This window comes from Juglans regia, chromosome 7 (genome assembly GCF_001411555.2).
Source record: "Juglans regia cultivar Chandler chromosome 7, Walnut 2.0, whole genome shotgun sequence".
In the NCBI taxonomy this organism is placed as follows: domain Eukaryota; kingdom Viridiplantae; phylum Streptophyta; class Magnoliopsida; order Fagales; family Juglandaceae; genus Juglans; species Juglans regia.
Window position 1 is genome coordinate 9,496,749 of NC_049907.1, and position 20,565 is coordinate 9,517,313.

The 20,565-nt window shown below is 31.7% G+C and overlaps 1 protein-coding gene across 2 annotated transcripts; it reads left to right on the forward strand.

Annotated features, from left to right (window-relative positions):
* The first annotated feature begins 4,045 nt into the window (after positions 1-4,045).
* LOC108996456 (common plant regulatory factor 1-like) lies at positions 4,046-11,045 on the forward strand. Of its 2 annotated transcripts, none has more exons than XM_035692022.1 (13): positions 4,046-4,262; positions 6,564-6,705; positions 6,933-6,986; positions 7,125-7,220; positions 7,352-7,432; positions 7,935-7,976; positions 8,148-8,305; positions 8,471-8,519; positions 8,662-8,707; positions 9,635-9,882; positions 10,032-10,109; positions 10,221-10,346; positions 10,452-11,045. In XM_035692022.1, the coding sequence occupies exons 2-13, from the start codon at positions 6,643-6,645 to the stop codon at positions 10,689-10,691; spliced, it is 1,281 nt and encodes a 426-aa protein (XP_035547915.1). In that variant the 5' UTR covers positions 4,046-4,262; positions 6,564-6,642; the 3' UTR covers positions 10,692-11,045. The 2 variants fall into 2 exon arrangements, with proteins under 2 accessions (XP_035547915.1, XP_018827913.1); XM_018972368.2 differs by having other exon boundaries at positions 6,569-6,705.
* Positions 11,046-20,565: the final 9,520 nt, after the last annotated feature.

Here is a 20,565-nt window from a genome sequence, read left to right on the forward strand (position 1 = left end):
AAACAATTCAACTTTTTTAAATCTCAAAATAATAATAAGAATAAACAATAATATTTTAACAATATTTTATCATCTAAACTCAACTCCACTTAACTCAGTTCAATATCCAAACGCACCAAACTTATCATAATTTCTTTTCCAAATATCACTTAAATACAAATATTTTTTAATTTTTAACTTTTTTATCTAATCATTACCTAATTATTATAACTTTTTCAAACTTAAAAAAATATTAAAAAAATTACTTTTTCAAATTTCAAAATAAAAATTATATTAAAAAATTATATTATAACAATATTTTTAATTTATAATTTTTTTATTTAATTTAATTTTCTCATTTCTGAAAAATAAATAATATATTTTAATTTAAACTATTTTATTATTATTTATAAACTATTTTACTACTACTTATATAATTATAATCTCATTTCACTTTCTAAATGGCCTATAGATAATTGGGAAAAATGTAAAAACAACGTGTGAATCTAAACGGGATTCAACTATTTATCCATGAGTATTGTGAAATTTATCACTTTATTTATTTTTTAAATAATTATATAAAAAAAAATCTTAGATAAAAATTAGAAAGGATATATCCTTTTCATTAGTCGGATAATCAGATAAAAAAAGGAAAAAAGAAATTGCTTTTCCGAGTGGAGGCAGCGAAGTGGGTACCGATAATAAGTAAGCGACTGCGTAGTGGAATCCACGTAGAGGCTGCAATGTATGGCCAAAACACGTTAAAAATCAACAATCTGACGTGACCCCAGTAATTCCTATTCTTGAGTAGGAAATTGTATAAAAATCTATATGAATGTAACACTCCTATAATACGGTGTGTTTGGCAAGTGAGAGTACTTGAGGTACTCTCACTACTATTCTTTATTTTATTATTATTTTTTACCTATTTTTTTACTATTTATTACTTTTCACCTACTTTTTATTACTATTTAATATTTTATTATTACTTTTTCATTACTATTTACAAACATTCTCAATACTTCTCAACACTTTTCACTACCCAAACGAATGAATCAATTGATAATACCTTAATTTCTCATTAAGAAAACTAATGATCAAATTTTTCTCTCCCATGTATTAAAAAATAAAAAAAACTCCTCTTATTAAAATTGACATTCTGGAAAAGGGCTTGGAAATTATATCAAAATGGATTTGTATTTGGGGGATCGGAGGGGTCTATCTCCACTCTCAATTGGTTGGACAAATATGCTAACCTTTATTTATTTATAATATTCATCCTTAATTTAGTAAGCATGCCAATTAATTAACAAAAAGTTAATTAAGTCAATTAAATCAGTCTACATTGATGTGGCCGTGAACAGTCCATTGGGTGTGTTGAAGAATTCTATCACAAACCAAATTCCTTATAATGGACTTTAAAGTTGTTTCAAACTTCAAACCAATCCATATCTCGTTGAGATCTTTTACTTACAAGTATGCAGAGAGGATATAGCTTTCATGTTATGGAAAGATTACATAAAAAAAAAATAATAATAATAAATAACGTATTGTTTGATTATACATATGATAAAATTTAAAAATTAAATAAAATATTATTAAAATTTAATTTTTATTTAAAATTTTAAAAAAATTAAATTATTACTCATATTTTATGTGAGAATTTTAAAAAATTATAATAATTATATGAGATAATTTATATAACCAAACGAGACCTAAATCTATAAAGTGATAGATTTTATGTGATCTGTTTTATAATAAAAATAATTTTATAATTTGATATATCACATCAAATTACGTTGTTTTGTATATTTATTTTTATGTAATTTATTTATGACTAAAGTATTTTTTTAAAAAAAATATCATATATTTATATATAACCTAGATATTGGTTTATGATATCCAATTTGTACCAAAGTATAATTAATTTCTCATGTACACTATTTTGTGTAAATTTATATGACAAACAAATTTAAATATTCATCCTTGAGTTTTGGTACGTGTCGCTGACACAGAACTTGATAGGCTGTCCCAAGTCTAGTCTATCTATATGCCATGTAAGTGGATTTATTTAATCCAGTATTAATTTAATATAAAATTACAAATTATTTCAAGAAATAAAATGTGATAAATTCCCCATTAAGACTCCGTGCCGATAAAAAAAAAAAAATTAAAAAGGGAAAAAAAAAAGGAAGATGAGAGGGGAAAAGAAATTGTACGTTGATGTTGATATAACATGGCCGCAAATTTATATTTATTATTAGGTATAAAGAATACACTTTCTCATAGATAACATAATAAGTCAATAATTTCAATTTTTAATTTTTTTATCTAATAATTATTAAATCATTATAATTTTCTCAAACTTTCAAACAAGATATAAAAAATAATTCAATTTTTTTAATTTCTAAAAATAAAAATTATATTCTAAAAATATTTTAACTTTATAATATTTTTATTTAATATTTCTCTCTCATTTCATAAAATCCAATAAAACATCATAATTGAAATCATTTTATTATTATTCACAAACTATTTCATTACTATTAATAGATTTCTCATCTCATCTCATTTTTCAAATATCACCTAAGTATTTGTGCCAAATTTATATATTTTAAAGCTGTATAAATTATTTTTCTTATTATTATCTAGGCAAATCTTTTTACAACGTTATGTATTTAATAAATATATAGATCGATCTAATACCTCACTTTAGATTTTAGAGTTCAGAAACATTAAGGAGTGGTTTGAATTTAGAGATAAGTTGAGATGGTTTATGAATAGTAGAATAAAATTTGAATTATTTTTTATATTTTGTATGAAAATTTAGGAAAGTTATTTTAAAATTTGAAAAAGTTAAATTGTTTATTATATTTTGTGTAGAAATTTAAAAAAGTTATAATGATGAAATGAGATGAGTTGAAGTGGATTGAGATGAGTTACAAATACATGAAATTAAAAATTTAAATTAAGTGTTTGTTCTAAAAAAAATCTAAGATGAAAATAAATCAAGTTTTTAGGTAATAATTTTGAAAAAGAAATTCAACCGAAATAAAGGTCAAAAAAGGAAAAAAGACTTGGAATATGTAAAAGATCCGAAGTCCCACGAATTCAACATATAATTAAATAATTATATGATGCGTATAGTCAAAATATATGTATTCAAAGATTAATCGAGATATATTTATTTCGTGTCTTGTTTATATTTTTTTATTAAAAAAAATTCAAAAATTTTGTTCCTTCAGACCATGATCTGAACAGTGTGATGTTCTCTCTGCTTTGGCAGTGTATGAAATTAGTGTACCCTATTCTGTTTAGTCGAAGTATAGGTTTTGTTACCTAATTATTTTTTCTTTGTCGAGAACAGAGATGTGTAGGACGAATTTCTTAGACTTAGATATTTAGCGATTTGTTGTTTAGATTAGACCATATCAACTACGATAATGTGTTAAAGAGCTATTAACGTTTGTAATTGATTTTTTTAAATCATATTTATATGTGCTATTTTATGAATGCTATGTGATCTTTTTATAGAAAAAAAAGATTAATCGAGATAAATATTTTATAATAATATGGTAGTAAAAATAAAAAATAAATATTATATATCAGTCATAATTTATTCTCACATTTTATATTTATAATTTTTTTTTTATAAAATAGAGTGTGGAGTAATAAATAGTAATTAAAAAGAATTTTTCAAAATAAAATACTAGCGGTGGATTTCAAAGGACCATTTCAATCTAATTTAATTCTTCCCCCAACAAGAAAATAATATTTATTTAAAATTTAAAAAATGGGAACGGACCACGTAAGCCACATGACGGGTGGAATAGGTTGGACCCGAAGCCATGGGACGCGTAGCTCGAGTCGTCGATGAACACGTGTGAGGCCGTGGTGACGTTGGAATAAATAAATGGACAGCGCGATTCCCGATGGGCCAGCTCAACAACCACCCACAGCAATCTTTCCCCGTATATATACGGTGTACGTATACACCTCTTCTCCTATACGACACGTGTTTAGTGACGTGGATGTTGGCTTGGCGCTCCCTACCCCCTTCCTTTCTTCCTCTTCTTCTCCTCCTTCTTTCTGCTTCTCCCACTCTTTTTCTCGTTTAAGAGAGCGAGAAAGTAGAGCCAAAATGCGGAGGTTGAGAGGTCAATCTTTTTCGTGATATTTAGTCCCTTTTCCATTGAAATTCTTCTTCTTCTTCTTCTTCGCCGCCATTTCTTTGGTTTTAAGACGTGACGAGGAGGAGATTTTTTGGGTCTATACAGTGGAAGGTATGTGGATTTTGTGTGAGATTTTTTGTTGAACTTTAGAGTTCGAGGAAAATGAAAATTTTGATTTGGAAATTCTCTCAATTTAAGGCTCTGCTTGTTTGTTGAGAAAAATGGATGAAGTAAAGAAAAAATTTTGTTTCCTTTTATTTTTTTGTGCCGCATGAAAGTTTAAAAAAAAAAAAAAAAAAAAAAATTATAACATGAACTTTGGGTTTTCTTCAGTAACCAGAAACTCCTGTTGACTTCTGAATATAGAATTAAGTGCTTAAGTTGAGGTGAGATTTTCGTTTGCCGGAACCAGACTTTAATGGTCCTGTATATTTTCTTGTCGTTCATTTTCTTAGAAATCGAACAATGGATTAACTTAGATGGATCTCCATATTTTCTCTGCGATTCTACCGAAACCTTTGAATTTCCGGGCTTCCTGTGTGGTAATTTCCTTGTTTTGTGGTTTCAGTTTCCTTTTGAATGCATATTTTCTTTCTCATGCTATCTCTACTAGCCGTAAGAGGATATAGAGTAGAGAGATTTGGGGAGAAAAAGAAGGAAAAAGATGATATAATACGAAGCCGTTTGATCATCGAAGTAATGAGTAGAAAAATTCAGCTGCTTATTTGAAACCTTTTATTTTTAATTCTTTTTTTTTTTTTTTTTTTGGCGATTTAAATTTTCATCTTTCACCTTTTCCTTTCATATATTTGCACCGAGGGCTGTATCGCCAATTAGCTCCTAGATTATCCTCTTTAGGTAGATTTGTCGATACTTCACGACTAATGTCCAACTTCTGTCCATACCTGTCTTGTTATGGAGTGGGGGTGGTGGAGAAGACGATAATGACCCTCTACCTTATGGTCTTTTTCCTTGCGTGGAGCCTTTTTTTTTTTTTTTTTTTCTTTTTCTTCCCGACTTTTTTTCCTCACTTTAATTATTTACTTATTCTTCAGTAGATGATCTTTTCGAGTTTGGTTGCTGTTGAAATTAACTTGGGGGGGCATAACGACTTTTGTTCCAACTTTACTGCCACGGAAAATTGAAAAAAAATTCCAAATCCCGCTTCGTTTATTTAATTGATTCTACAAACTTTCTTTCAATCCTTGCAAAATTTCATTCCGTTGTTTACTTACCTGCAAGCAGCGGACTGTACGTTTAGTAAAAATATGATATGAAATCCTCTGTATGTTTACTGTAAACTCTGTCGTGGACAGAGAGGTGCTATCTCTTGGACTTCAGTCTTTAGTGATTAGCCGTCTGGACTAGCATGCCAGTCATGAAAGTGTACTGAGAAACTAGCATGCCAGTCACGAAAGTGTACTGAGAAACTATTAACGTTTGTAATTGACTTGTTATTCTAAGTGAACTTTGTATGTCCTCCTTTGATGAATGAAATGAGATCTGTTATTATAAAAAAAAAAAAAATACGACGACTGCAGATTGATAGTATATTTTAAAGCTACATCACTCGATCTTAGATATTTGTCGTTTATGCTATTCATCTTCCTGTACCAAAGTTGAATTGACTTTGGGAAGCTGCGCTTTGTTGTTGTCCTGAGGGAATTATGGAATAGCCTTGTCAAGGTGAATTTTATCTCATGCTTTCTGAAAGAGGGTTTCGATTTTAAATCTTTTGGCATAGGTTTAACTTTCATGGCTCGATCATGCTTTAGTTTAAGGTGAATATACTAGGCTTTAATAGGATGGCAAGACAAATTCCATTCAAGTTATGCCTCAAAAACCATGGTTGCATGAAAAAAGCACAGAGACAAGAACTAACAATACTATTCATATACTGAAATTTATGCTTTCACTAATAACGTGACAAGCAACCCGAATTTATTGTAGCTACTGCCTGGTGCTGTGGTTGAAGTTTTGGTTTTTCAAGTGCAAGCTGCGAAGTGGTTGTGTAAAACAAAATGATTAAAATTAGGGCCTGCCTACGTCGGTTCTCTTGAAGGACCATTGCTTTGGCTGGCCATGGGAATTAATGTATTACTATGTCGATTATGGTGACTTCACTTCCTCTTAAGTCTTAATGTTGGTTCTGGGGTAACTATTTCTACTTTCATTGGGAGCAGTAGCTTAAGATTCCCATTGTGTTGTATTAGTATTTTGCAGCTCTTATGTTCAATTTTTTATGACAAGATTATTGCATTCATAGCATCATTATACTATTTTGCAAAAGATTAACAGCAATGGTTTAGACCATAATAACTCTATTTAGAAGTTTAAATCCTAATGCTCTTAGACTGTTAAGTGGTTGCCTTGGGGATCTTCCTGATTACAGATTAACGTGATAACCATTAGTGCAGCTAGGTGAGGTCTTGATCAGAGAAACGCAAAGGATTTTCTTACATAAATCAAATCAATATTTTGGAAGCGCTCCATGGGAAACAATGAAGAGGGAAAGTCTACCAAGTCTGAAAAGTCGTCTTCACCAGTAACACCGGTAAGTTGAGAAATGAAAATGTTCTTGTGGTCAAAACTGCAGTATTTGAGATGCTGAAAAGTAAAATTTTCTATCTATTTTTCCAGCTCTGTGTGTCAATCTTCTTGATGGAGAAAAAAATAAGGCTAGTTATTTATGTAGATACATCTAGTTGTACTCTTTCTTTGGATCTAACTTTTGAAGGTCTGTTTATGAATCCTCAGTCGGTCGGTCCTTTTTTTTGGCAGGATCAAACTAATCAGACTAATATTCACGTCTATCCTGATTGGGCAGCCATGCAGGTTATCTATTCTATGCCTGCACTATCTAACTGTTTTTCTAGGCAGTTGTTAAAACATGTTTATTTAATGGAAGGTTCAATATATAATTTTTTCCAAGAAATAATAATATTAATTCAAACTAATGCCTTACATATTCAGGCATATTATGGTCCCAGAGTCACTCTTCCACCATATTACAACTCCACTGTGACCTCAGGTCATGCTCCTCACCCATATATGTGGGGCCCACCCCAGGTATTGGACAGAATAAGGCAGTCAAAAGTTTGTTTATAGTTTTCAATAATCATTCTAAAAGAGGTTGTGTACTGAGGAATAAATTACAAACATTATTCTATGATGGTTTGCTAACTTATTTATTCTTCCAGCCCATGATGCCACCTTACGGGGCACCTTATGCTGCAATCTACCCACATGGAGGGGTTTATGCACATCCTGCAGTTCCTCTTGTAAGTTGTTCGTTCTATTTTTTCTTGGAGTTCTGATTTTTTCTTATGACTTGAAATCCCACCATGGCAAGGCCCTTTGGTCCATGGTTTACTCCCCATGGGATACATGATCTTACTCACCAGACCATGTATTAGCCTATTAGGTAAACTAGGGGAAGTTCTAGTGCAAATCAAATTCGGATGTTTGAGTCCAAGAAATTTGTTTGTAGATGGTTATAGCCCTCCTTGTGGGGCTTGCAATATGAAGCTTTAATTTTAGGAATATCTGGCTGGGTAGCTATCCTTTCTGGGTTATCTTCGTGTAATGAAAATAATAGCTTGTATCTGGCAGACATCCTAGTTTGTAGTGGCTGCCCTGTCTAGATGGACTGAATCATGCAAAGTTTCCAATTCTTTACAACTGGCCCCTCTCCCTGTATAATAATAGAACTTTAAAATATTATGCAAAAGTGAGGAAAGCTCTACATAATGTACTCATGGATTTATTTATTTTTTAAACTAGGGATCGCATTCACATGGTCAAGGGGTTCCATTGTCGCCTGCTGTAAGTGAAGCTTTGGTGCTATGTTTTTCTTCTGAATTCTTGTAGTTCTATTTCTCTCTATTGTCAACCTATCATTATGGATTGTGAAATATATCAGTAATTAAAAACAAAAATTTGCATATTAGGTGGCCCTTAATTAATTTTAGATTTAATTATGGTGCAATGGAGCAGGCAGTAACTCCTTTGAGCATAGAAACTCCTACAAAGTCGGGAAATACAGATCGGGGTTTAATGAAGAAGTTGAAAGAGTTTGATGGACTTGCAATGTCAATAGGCAATGGTACTGCTGAGAGTGCTGATGGTGGGGCTGAACATAGGCTGTCACAGAGGTTTGTTGAACCTTCTTCTGTCTCTGCCTTGTGATAAGCTTTATATTTTTTCTATTTGGTTCGCTTTGGTAGCTAGAACTCCTCCTTCATCCTGTACAATGTAGATTTCCCACATGCACAGTTCTTGTGGCCAGGCTAACGTAGTTTCTTTGGCCACATGAACAGTTCAGAGACTGATGGTTCCAGCGATGGAAGTGATGGGAACACTGCCAGGGTGATTATTTCATGCCTTGCCTATAAGCATTTCTTGCAACACATTTGCACCGTGCCTGTTTATTCGATTATTATATGTAAATCTATAATGACGGACACATTTGCAAATTTTGATTGTGGTCTTCATCTATCTTTATGTTCAGCCAAATCAAACCAGAAGGAAAAGAAGCCGCGATGGAACACCAACTGGTATTACTCTGTTCTTTTCCAAGTATCAAACTTTGATAAACAATAGAATGGGCCTGGTATTCAGTTGTGTAGGATGCCCACTGATTACATGGTGTGGATCATTCTTTCTTTCTTTTTAAAGTGGTTTATCCCCTTCATTCGAAAGTTAGAAAAATCTCTTAGGGCAGGTTTGGGGATGAGATGAGAATTTTGTGTTTTGTTTTAGTGTTTAAAATATTATGTTTTAGTATTATTATTGTTTTGAGATTTGAAAAAGTTGAATTGGGATTTGAAAAAGTTGAATTGTTTATTATATTTTGTATGGAGATTTGAAAAATGTGTAATGATAAGATGGGATGAGATGAGAATTTTGTGTCTCATCCCATCCCCCAAACCTGCCCTAAATCCCCCGAAACCACACCCATAAGACTTCCACCTAGGAAGAGAGAAGTACTCTAGGCCACCAGGCAATTGGAAACTGTGTATCAATTAATGCAACAACTGGACCGACCTCTTTTTCTGCATTAGAGTTGCGCTATGGCCTCTTGGGTGTCTTAAGATTCTGTTCCGCTTAATATCTAGAAGTAAGCATACAGTGACATATGACAAGTCGCTCATTTTCCAAATTGAAGAAATTCAACTTTGCATTACCTTATCGACGGTCTTGTTTCTAGGCTCTAGTTTCTTGAAGGAAAAAGTATCTCAGCATAGTGGTTTCTAATTTTTTATTGCTTCAAACATGTTAGAAATGGTGTCTTCCACTATCTAAAAGTTTTGGCACTTAATTACCAGTTGTGAGCATATTGATGACATAGTGGTGTGATTCGTTGTCATGTATATGAAAATGCTTGCTTGTTGACTAACTTTCTGCAGTAAAGAAAGCAGCTGAGCTATTGACTTGAATTCAGGTTTTGATATTTTTGGTTTACTGGATATGTATATGAACAGGCAGTGAAGGCAAGACTGAGATGCAAGCCAGTCATACTTCTGCTAAGGAGGTAAGTGTAGCTCCCAACAAGACCTCTGGTGCAACTGTCACTCCTGGTAGTGTTTCTGGAAATTTGGTTGGAAGTGTTGTTTCTCCGGGCATGGCCACAGCATTGGAGCTCAGGAACACTAGTAACATAAATACCAAGACAACAACTACAAGTGTCCCACAGTCCTGTTCAGTATTGCCTTCTGAAGCGTGGATGCCGGTATAGTCTATGAATGGTGTTATTTTATTTTTTTCATTTTTATTATTCCAAATATTGCTGTTTTGTTTTGTTTATCCTTTGTTTTTCCCCCGGACAAAGATGTCTAAAATCTTTTGAAAATCTTGTATTTTTTGTTTTATATTGCTCAGAATGAAAGAGAGCTGAAACGAGAGAGGAGGAAACAGTCTAATCGTGAATCAGCTAGAAGGTCCAGGTTGAGGAAGCAGGTTTGGAAATCTGCGCTCTTTTATGCTTTTAGAAGTTCATATTGTCGGGTCTGAACCACCTTTTAGCATGTACACATTAACTGATGTAATGTTTTGCAACACACTCTGCAGGCTGAGACTGAAGAACTTGCACTTAAAGTCGACTCCTTGACTGCTGAGAATACAGCAATAAAATCTGAAATAGGTCTATTGACAGAAAACTCAGATAAACTGAAGCTAGAAAATGCTAAATTAATGGTACATCCATGTGCAACCTCTGTAGTTCCTACTGGCATCACAAATTCTTTTCCATTTCTGTCTTTACTCTTGCTCCAGCTTGTAATTGGTTTTGATGTTATACAGGAGAAACTGAAAAATGCTCAATTAGGACAGACAGAAGAGATCATTTTGAACCGAATTGAGGACAAGAGGGCCCTGCCTGTTAGTACAGAGAACCTCCTGTCAAGGGTTAATAATTCAGGTGCGGTTGATCGGAGCACCGAGGAAAAGAGTGACATGTACGAGAACAGCTCAAACTCTGGTGCCAAGCTCCATCAACTATTGGACACAAGTCCAAGGGCAGATGCCGTGGCTGCTGGCTAACCCAAGGAGCCAGCATTACTGCAGTTCCTTTTTTTTTTTTTTTTTTCTTAATCTTAATCTTAATCACGTGGTTTTGGCAATATTACAAGCCCAGAATTACTGCTAACTGTGAGCAGAAGAATGAAACAAACATCTGAATAGGAATGGTACCCTTGAAAACGGAGACTAATTTTTTACTTGTAAGTTAGCCTTTTCATGTCAAAACTGATGTAATTTTATCAGAGCATTCAGAGTGCGTGGAAAGTCACTGAAGGTAATGTACATTGAAGTTTAGAAATATAGTTGGTGAAAGCATGCGAACCTTTCATATGTAGTAGTTTTGTGCAATTCTATTAACTAGTGATTTAGACCTTTTGTGGTATGTGAATGAGAAGTTTTGGATTTCTTTTTTTCATTTTCCCTGTTGAAGTACCCGGCAAGCACCGCGAGTAGTGAGCAAGTTCCCAGTTATTGGAACTTGCTTTTTTATATTTTTGTATTGGTTGTTCTTTGTTATGACAAACTCATCCAAAATTCCAAATAGATACGAGTGTTCTTTCGACTTTCGTACTCTGACCTATTGTTCTTATAAAAATAATGTGATTTTTACTTTAAAGTAATTATTAGGTAGTCTTCAAGTACATATATGAACTTCCTTAGTCACGTTTTTGTTTGAAAAATAAGATGGGATGAGAATTTTGTAAATAGTAGTGAGATAGTTTGAATTGAGTATTGTATAGGTTTTAGGAAATGAGAGAGAAAAAGTTGAACAAAAAATATTATAAAATTAAAATATTATTAGAATATAATTTTATAATATTATTTTTGTCTGGAGATTTAAAAAAATTGAATTGTTTTTTATTTTTGTTTTAAAATTTTGAAAAAGTTATAATGATTAGTTTGAAAATTTTGTATTTAAATTATGTTTGAGAATGAGATGAGATGAGATAAGATGAAATGAGAAAAAATTGAGAATTTTAAGACGAGATTATTTCTAAACAAACCCTAAGACCCGCGACTGCTCAATTGTTTGTGGGACCGCCGCCGCGCCGCCTCTTTGGGTTGGGATTGGTAGTGTTAAGAGTGCAGATAATAACCGCGATCACCCAATTGTTTTGGTTGGGATTGTTTCTGATTTGAGGAGAGGAGACGGTCTTGCAGGTGTGAACTACGCACACGACTCGAAAAGTAGTTTTATTAATGGTTCTTTGGAAAGTAGTTTCAGTGGCTCTATTCATTGGCGTATGGCTGTCTCCAAAGATGATAAATAGCTGGAAACCATCACCATATAAATCTCCTCCGCATGATTTGTATTCTAATGTGCCTCTTCTTTAAAAAAATAAAAAATAAAGACACTTTTTGCTTGTTGAGATATTGTAATTATGATGATAAGGATGCTGTGAACGTGTATCTTGTCGTTTAATTGACACCCTGGCCAAAAACAGATAAGAATTCACAAAGCTTCATATATATTGTTATGTCTGGCTATGCATTTGATGTATAAACGAATGATTTTCTAGAACTTAGTTCCAAACAATTCCCAATCTGTAAGAAGTAGTCATAAATGCCATATTTTCTGATTACAATGCCACCTAAATCCAAAGGGATCTTAAGCTCGCACGCTTATTTCCAAGTACCAATCTATCCAAGGGTGATGATGAGAAGTGAACCGAGATGGTCTATTCTGCTAAGCTTTTGCAAGCCAAGCCCACTCCAATTTTGAATGCAGGACCGATGAAGTCCGCGGTTCATGCAGCCCACAGAATAGCAACATGTGGCTGCAAGTTTTTTTCAAAAGAGTTCTCTTATTCAGCAGTTTTATAACATGTTGAGAAAAAAAAAAAAAAAGATGAAAAATTAAAACAGGTGTGTAGTATAGGGCTGCTAAGTAAAATTTTACTTTTTAAAAATACTATATACTAAACTCTTATTTCACTTTTAATGTTTAGGGTGACAATTCGTATTTGCAAGTCGTGTTAAGTCGTGAGTATTAGACTATATTGGTTAATCTGAACATGACCCGTTTATTTAAACGGGTCAAATTCTAAAATCCTAACACGACCTATATAGATAATAAGTGATGCAACACGACCCGCTTAACTTATTCAGTAATGAACCTTTATTGAATTAACCTAGACACAACTCAATTATCCTGTTTCAACCCTCTTCAACCATTTTAACTTAGTTTATATAAATGAGTTGAGCTGATTTGTATATTTTTTAACTTAATTAATATAATTTCATATATAAACAATACAAGTGTAAGGAGATTTTTTCCCGGCCTATAGAATTTCTTAGGCTCAGTCAATGGGGAAGGGATTCAATAAAAGACAAAAGATAAGAGAAGGGGATGGAACAAGAAGAGACTAAGGCATGGAAGTGCCATGAGGCATGAAAGAGTAATGTCAAGAGAGAGAAAGGGGAGAAGTGACATAAAGCAAGAAAAAATAATGTGTCAGCAGACAAAAAATAGAGAAGTGACTTAAAGTAAGTGGGGGTAGGAGATAAAAGGCAAGAGGAACCTACGGATTGGGGACCCTTTTTCAGACTCTCTCTTTGGGAGGACTTCGACTTCTTCCGACTTTGAGACTTCTTCTTCAACCTGAGAGCAAAATAGAGAACTTCTTCTCCATTGAATAGATCTACAATTTTCTTTGTATAGTGAGAAATAAAATGCTATGAGAGACTGTAAACAAACTTATTATAGTGGAATCTCTTCTCCCCAAATCTCATGGATGTAGGCCTAGTGTCAAACCACGTAATTTTGTATGTCTATCTTTCTTTATTTTATGCATTTAAACATTGTTTATAGTCGGGGGATCCATACAGCACCGATCGAGGCCTAACACCTCTCAGCATGTCCCGGGAATGGATTTCTCCTCTCTTCTGGACTGTGCGCATTTTTTGACGTTAACAACAAGGATAAACTATATAAATCATTCACAATTACAAGATTCAAGATAAAATATTTTATTATCAATATCCAAACCAATAATGTATAAGAAAATTAATATTTTCATAAGATAAAATAGCATATTAACAAAAAAGATTTAATAGTTTGAGATATTAAGTAGTCAAATACTAATAGTAATATTAATATTACATTTCAATAAAAAAAAAACGTGTAAAACTAAAAATTTATAAATAAAATTTATTTGTATTATAAAGATTAATTGCGAGTTTATTTATTAATCATGTTTTATCGAATCAATCAGATTTTACCAAAAATCCATTTATATTTGTTTTGACAAAAAAAAAAAAAAAACTATTTATATCAAATTTAAATCCGTTTATTCGAGAAATTATATTTGCAATCGTAGAATGTATAAGCGTCGTGTAGTTATTTTGAAAATAAATAAATAAATATGAAATTCATAAAAAAAAATTAATTATTTAATAATAAAATCTACTTTTTTTTAAAACGATTGTGTGGTAGTTACACACTTATTGTTGTATATAACATTAGTCGTTTATTTTGTAGATCATCTATTATCATTCTTAACAGTTACCTCATTGAGTTGACGCAACACTATTCATTACTGTTAAAATCAATTATTTTGTATTTTTTAAGAGGAAATATTCTACCCGGCTGTGCTGGTTTTCCACAAAAAATATCCCACCAATGGGAAGATGCCATGTAGACATTCCATTTATCTAACTATAGGACCATGACAGATGGGAATGAAGACCTTGGTGTGAAACCCGTGAACCTCCCATTTGCAAGCCCTTGGTCCCTCCCATTTGCAAAATTTGAAACTTGTGAGAAGTGACGTCGTGAGGAGTTGCCGTTGTCGTGACTCCTGAGCTTCAACCATACAAATCGACCATGAATCTCTCGGAGTCGCTGTCGCCGTCAGGAGACGTAGTCGCTGTGATGAAGACCCATTCGCTCCGACTATCCATTGCCATCGGCGACGAAGCCCCTGAATCTGTTGGTTGTTTCTAGGTTTTGATTGGTACTGATGTTCATGTGCACAAGTTTGTGAATTTCGATTGGGTTTCTGGCTTGTTCATCTTTGTTTGAACTATTGTGTTAATCCATAATGTTGATAATACTCTGAACCCGTAGCTTGTTCGATTGGGTTTCTGGCTTGTTAAATTTTCTTCATGTGAAGAATAATCAGCCTCTTCCTAGTTGATTAGCCCCATCTGCCCCAATGTGAACAATAATCAATCGGTTTCTTTCCCACAAATTATTTTCAAGTTTCTAATTAGCATCAGTACCCCACCCCCTCATGTGAACAATTATAATCAATCAGTTTCTTTTCCCACAAATTATTTTCAAGTTTGAGAACAATAATAAGTTTCTTTCCCAAAATTTATTTTCAAGTTCTTCCTTGGTGGGCGACGGAACTTTCGACCGCGTTGTGCAGCGGTGTTAGAATGGGTTCTGTGTAAAATTTTAGAGTGATAAGTTGAGATGAGTTGCGTTGGATTGTGAATAGTAGTGAGATTAATTGTAAATAGTAATGAGATTTGTGAATTAAAATTATTGAATAATAATAAATAATAATAAAATGAGTTAAGATGAATTAAGATGGACCGTGAATATAAACGAAATCTTAATTTTATTCAGAGTCTTGATTTTATCATATGTGCAACGTCTTCCTATATATGTGTAGAATTTGCTGAGGTGGTGTGATTTTATTGGCGGTTGTTAAACTGAAACAGACGGACCGTTGTGAATGGATTATGTTTTTTTTTTTTAAATCTACATTTAATGGTAAAGACATGTCAACAAAATAAAACGAAAATAGAAAATGAGGATAATATATATAGGATAACGTATTGAAAAGTTTAGAAGTGTATGCACATGTTAAAGGAACCGACCAACAATACAAGTTTGAAATGTTGCCGGCTTTTGTCCCCACCGCATTTGATTAAAGCCATTCCTTTCATCAGTGTCGTGCATTACTGCAGCAACTCCACGTGATTTCCAACCCTCCTTTTGTTTTTGTTCAGGTACGTGCATGATTTCCCATTAATTTCACTCAAAAGGCCCATTTCCAAATTGAGAGAAAAAAAAAAATGGTTAAGTTCTCATGTGCTTTGAGCATGACTTGAGATCTCATTCTCCTAATTTTAATTATATATATATTCTCAGTACATGCACTTGACCCTTTTCTCTTTTTAATGGACGAAGGTATCCTGTACGTGAAGTTTGTATGACCCACCAGCAGAACTTTCAGTTAAAATAATGCCAAATCATACATTTTATTTTTATTTTACATTACAATTGGCTAATTTTAAGTTGTAATATTTATTTTTGTGCGTGTCTATATATATATATAAATATATATATTTATATATGTATGAGTGTGTGTGACGAAATGGTAAGCTTTATTTTGAGAGTGTGCAAGATTTACACTCTTTAAAACTGTATCTAATTACATTATTCATTTTGAATACTACGTGTATGTGGGCATGAGAATACACTACTCCACAGAGTGAAAAATTTGAAAAAAGAAAATACAAAGCGAGAGAAGAATATCCTTAAAATGAACATTTTGACTAACAATGACACTAGGATAAAGAAAAAGAATCTGACCAAATAAATAAATAATATTAGGGGTGCTACCCGCCCGTGCGGGGGTGAGGTTGACCCTTCCACGCACGCTTACCCTGCATGGGTGGGGGGTGTAGGGTTTTCACCCCAGCACCCCGCCCCTGGATGCAGGGATGCGATCCCCGACCAGATGTCGGGAGGTGGGGGTGAACCCTTCATTAGCCCCGGCCCCCGTCCACTCCAATAGTCCCATGGCCACATGACCCATAAATTATTCCTAAGCCTAAAAGTGAAAAAGAACACAATTTGGACCTACATTGTAAATTTAAGTTTATAAATATAATCATAATTTAAAAATTAATAACATAGTTTTTAAATTTGTTAGTATATATTATGTGTAAGTTAATGTAAAATAATGTTGCCTTTATATAGGATACCGATGCAATATAAGAGTCTTACTTATGCAATGTAGGCCCCGTTGGGGCTAGCCTGCACGTCGCCATTGTTGGGATTTCTCCTTGTGGGGTGGGGGCCATCTACCCTCTCATGGGCAAGCAGGATTGCTCGCCCCACTATGTTGGGGTAGCGGGGTGTTGAATCCCGCTGAATTAATGTAGCTTTTGCCCCCTAGTAAGCAAATAATAAAATGAGTCAAAACATGCACGGATGCATCATCCTACATATCGTTAATGGATTATTTTTGTCAATGCCAATGATATATAGTCGTATGAAGATAGTTAGTTAGTGAATATCGATGTGTAGAATTTAGAATTAAATACATAGTTAGAATAATGAATGACATTTTCAAGAGAGAAGTGTTACAATTATAAAAAGATCACATAAAAGTAAATCTATAAATTGATATGATTTCATATGATACATTAAATTTACTTTACAATAATTTTTTTTTTATAATCTAGCGGACCAACATCAGTTTTTAAATTTATTTTTGTAAACTTTTTTGTAATTAAAGCATTTTTCTTTTCAAAATAGGCTTTTCATGGTCAAATACTTTTGTTAGCTATTTTGGATTTATATCGTATTGCTATCTTTTAATGCAGGCTATAAGAAAAATGCTTAATTCATAATCAGGTATTTACGACGAGAGTGAGTCCATTTACAATGAGAATTGACTAATATTTATTTGCAAAATAATCATTTTTGTCACAAATACTTCATCACGAATAAACATTATTTTTTTATAGTGTACCCTTTGTCTTCTTTGCCAAAAAAAGCATGGCTCTTGCTATCATAGAAAAATCAAATTGAATTCGTACTCTTTGTTCCTAGTAGTTGTCACAAGTTTGAAAAGAGACTTCCAAAAAGAATCTGATCGATCTTTGACCCATCAGCCATGAAACCAAAAAGAATATTGCATTCTGCTTGAGGATCCCACAAAGACGACACAACCTTTGGGATGAAAATTTTTATGAATAGTGATAAGATAATTTGTAAATAATAATGAGATTATTGTTAAAATATTGTTAGAATATAGCTTTATGGAGTTTTGGAAAATAAGATAAAGAATTGAATAAAAAATTATAAAGTTAAAATATTATTAGAATATAATTTTTTAATATAATTTGTTTTTTTTCTTTTTTGTGATTTGAAAATGTTGAATTGTATTTTATTTTTTGTTTGAAAGTTTAGAAAAATTGTAATAATTAATTTGAAAATATTTATATTTAAGTAATATTTAAAAATGATATGAGATGAGATAAGAATTTTGATATGAAAACTTTTTCGAAACAAGCCCTTCGATGAGGCTGAGGCACTAAATTATGGATAAATGGAAAAGAATTTTGAGAGAGAGAGAGAGAGAGAGAGAGAGAGAGAGAGAGAGGGAGGGGCTCTCAAGGGCTTGGGTTTATAATAGCGAGAGGAAAAAAAAATGACAAGTTGAATAGCGAATTAAGTACTATTCACAAATTTTTATTCACAAATCTTATTATTATTCACAAATCATTTCAACTTATCTTATTTCTCAATTCAAACAAGGTAGGGTCCCTTTAAATAAATTATTCTTTTTTAAAGTCTTTATATAATCATACACCATCCACTTAACATAATTTGATTTAAAAAATAAATTGGTTAAAAAAGAGTTTGAGAACTAATGTAACTAATAGTTTTTAGCTATATTAGGTGTAAGTAAGGTGTAATCGATTTGGTCTGGTCGAGTCTAATCCCAGGGGGTCATGAATTGAAAATTTTGATCTATTACTTTTGCCGGACTGGATCATTAGCTATCAGTCCGATTGATCCATCAATATTTTTTTTCTTTTTTTTTGGGAGAACAATTAATACAAAAAATTAATTAAATTATTAAAATTAAAATTAAGTAATCTCTTTAATATTTCATATATGGTTAATGAATATTAAATAATTTCATTATATATATGGTCAATGGTGATTCGTTAGATGAAAATTACATAATTAACTTATATAATTATTATATGTATTAAAAATATATATATATATATATATATTTACATGTTCAGTCTGTCTCGATCCAATCTGATCCAAAAAATCCACATCCCCAAATTGACCTATAAGACTATAGTCTGGTCCGATCCAGACCGAACCACTCAATCCGGTCTATTTTTCAGTCCATTCCCATAGTCTTACAGCCCTAGGCGTAATGACGTCCCTGTGCACGAACTTTTTATTTTTGTTTCTAAATATAAGTTGAACTGTTGAAGTCTTACTTCTTTCACATGGATTGCTTGTAGTTTCGTTTTTATAAATTATATAAAAATTATGAATTATTTGTAGTTTCATTTTTATAAACTATATAAAGAATTATTGTTGAACGTTTTTGTTTTCTTAGAGAGAATCAAAGCGTTACTTATTACTTTATTATGGTGGGTAAGGGAAATTTTGTAAAATGAAATATTTTTTTAAAAGTAAAATGAGGTTTGCACTTCATAATTAATTTGAATTTAATTATTCAAATAAGAAAATTTATATAGTGACCGGTTGGATTCGGAAAATGTTTCATCTCATCATTACAATTTTTTTCAAATTCCCACATAAAATATAATAAACAATTTAACTTTTTCAAATCTCAATTCAATTTTTTCAAATTCTAAAATAATAATAATATTTTTTTAACTTTCATATTTCATCTAAAATTATTTCATCTTATCTCTAAATTCAATGTGTTCGCGAGTCAATGAAAGCAAAGCTTTTGTTTCAAAAGTTATATATATGTGAAGACGATGGATTAAAAAAAATAAAAAATTATTTTCACCGAAATGCTGTGTTTAGATGTTGAATTGAGTTGAGTTGAGATGATAAAATATTGTTAAAATATTATTTTTTAATATTATTATTATTTTAGAATTTAAAAAAATTGAATTATTTATTATATTTTGTATTGAAATTTGAAAAAATTGTAATAATGAGTTGAGATGAGTTTAGAATCCAAATGAAGCCAGAGCAATGATTATTTGAATTTATTCTTAATAATCACTTTGTTAATTATAATGCTTAAATTAGCTTCCAAACATTTGGAATATTTTAGTTTAGTTTTTCATATTAAGTTTATGAGGTCCAGTAAATTTTTATTTTATTAACATCAAACTAAGGTAGTGTTTGGATGTTGAAGTGAATTGAGTTGAGTTGAGTTGAGATGATAAAATATTGTTAGAATATTATTTTTTAATATTATTATTATTTTGAAATTTGAAAAAGTTGAATTATTTATTATATTTTGTATTGGAATTTGAAAAAGTTGTAATGATGAGTTGAGATGAGTTGAGATGATTTTGAAAACCAAACAAAGCCTAAATTTTATGGCAATAAGTTTTTCTGTCAGGACTGGAAAATCTAACCGGACCAAATGGTTCCGGTTGGTCTGGATCGGACCAATAAGGGTATTGGTTAGTTTCAGTCTATACAATTTTAGGGTTTTGATTTTCGGTCTGTTCTCAGGGGTGTGCCTTTTTCCCCCCGAACCTGACCAACCGAATAGTATATATTGTTTTAAAATATTATTTTATACAGTAATTATATAAATTAATTATGTAATTTTTATTTAATCTATTATTATTAATCATATAAAATGTTAAATACACTATTAACTAACATGCTATTAATTAACTAATATATTATATGATAATCATAATATTATATGCAATAATACATACTCTAGTAACTACATCTAATTAAAGCAATCAGGAAAACTTTTTGTAAGATACTTAAATTGTAAGTAAGTATGAAGTTTTTATGGATAATGATAATATTTCATTAACTATATATAAAATGTTAAGATTTTAATATAAGTCATTATTGATTAAATATTATAATTCCTTTACAAATTAGTAATAAGTTAGTAACTATCAATATCATAAATATAATTTTAATTAAATATTTTTTTAATAAATTAAT

Bases quoted from the DNA above. Each gene is read 5' to 3' on its own strand.
- LOC108996456 (XM_035692022.1), top strand. From the start codon at position 6,643: ATGGGAAACAATGAAGAGGGAAAGTCTACCAAGTCTGAAAAGTCGTCT. The intron at 6,706-6,932 runs GTAAGTTGAGAA...TTTTTTTGGCAG, and splicing joins CGTCTTCACCAGTAACACCG to GATCAAACTAATCAGACTAA. The intron at 7,977-8,147 runs GTAAGTGAAGCT...GCAATGGAGCAG, and splicing joins GGGTTCCATTGTCGCCTGCT to GCAGTAACTCCTTTGAGCAT.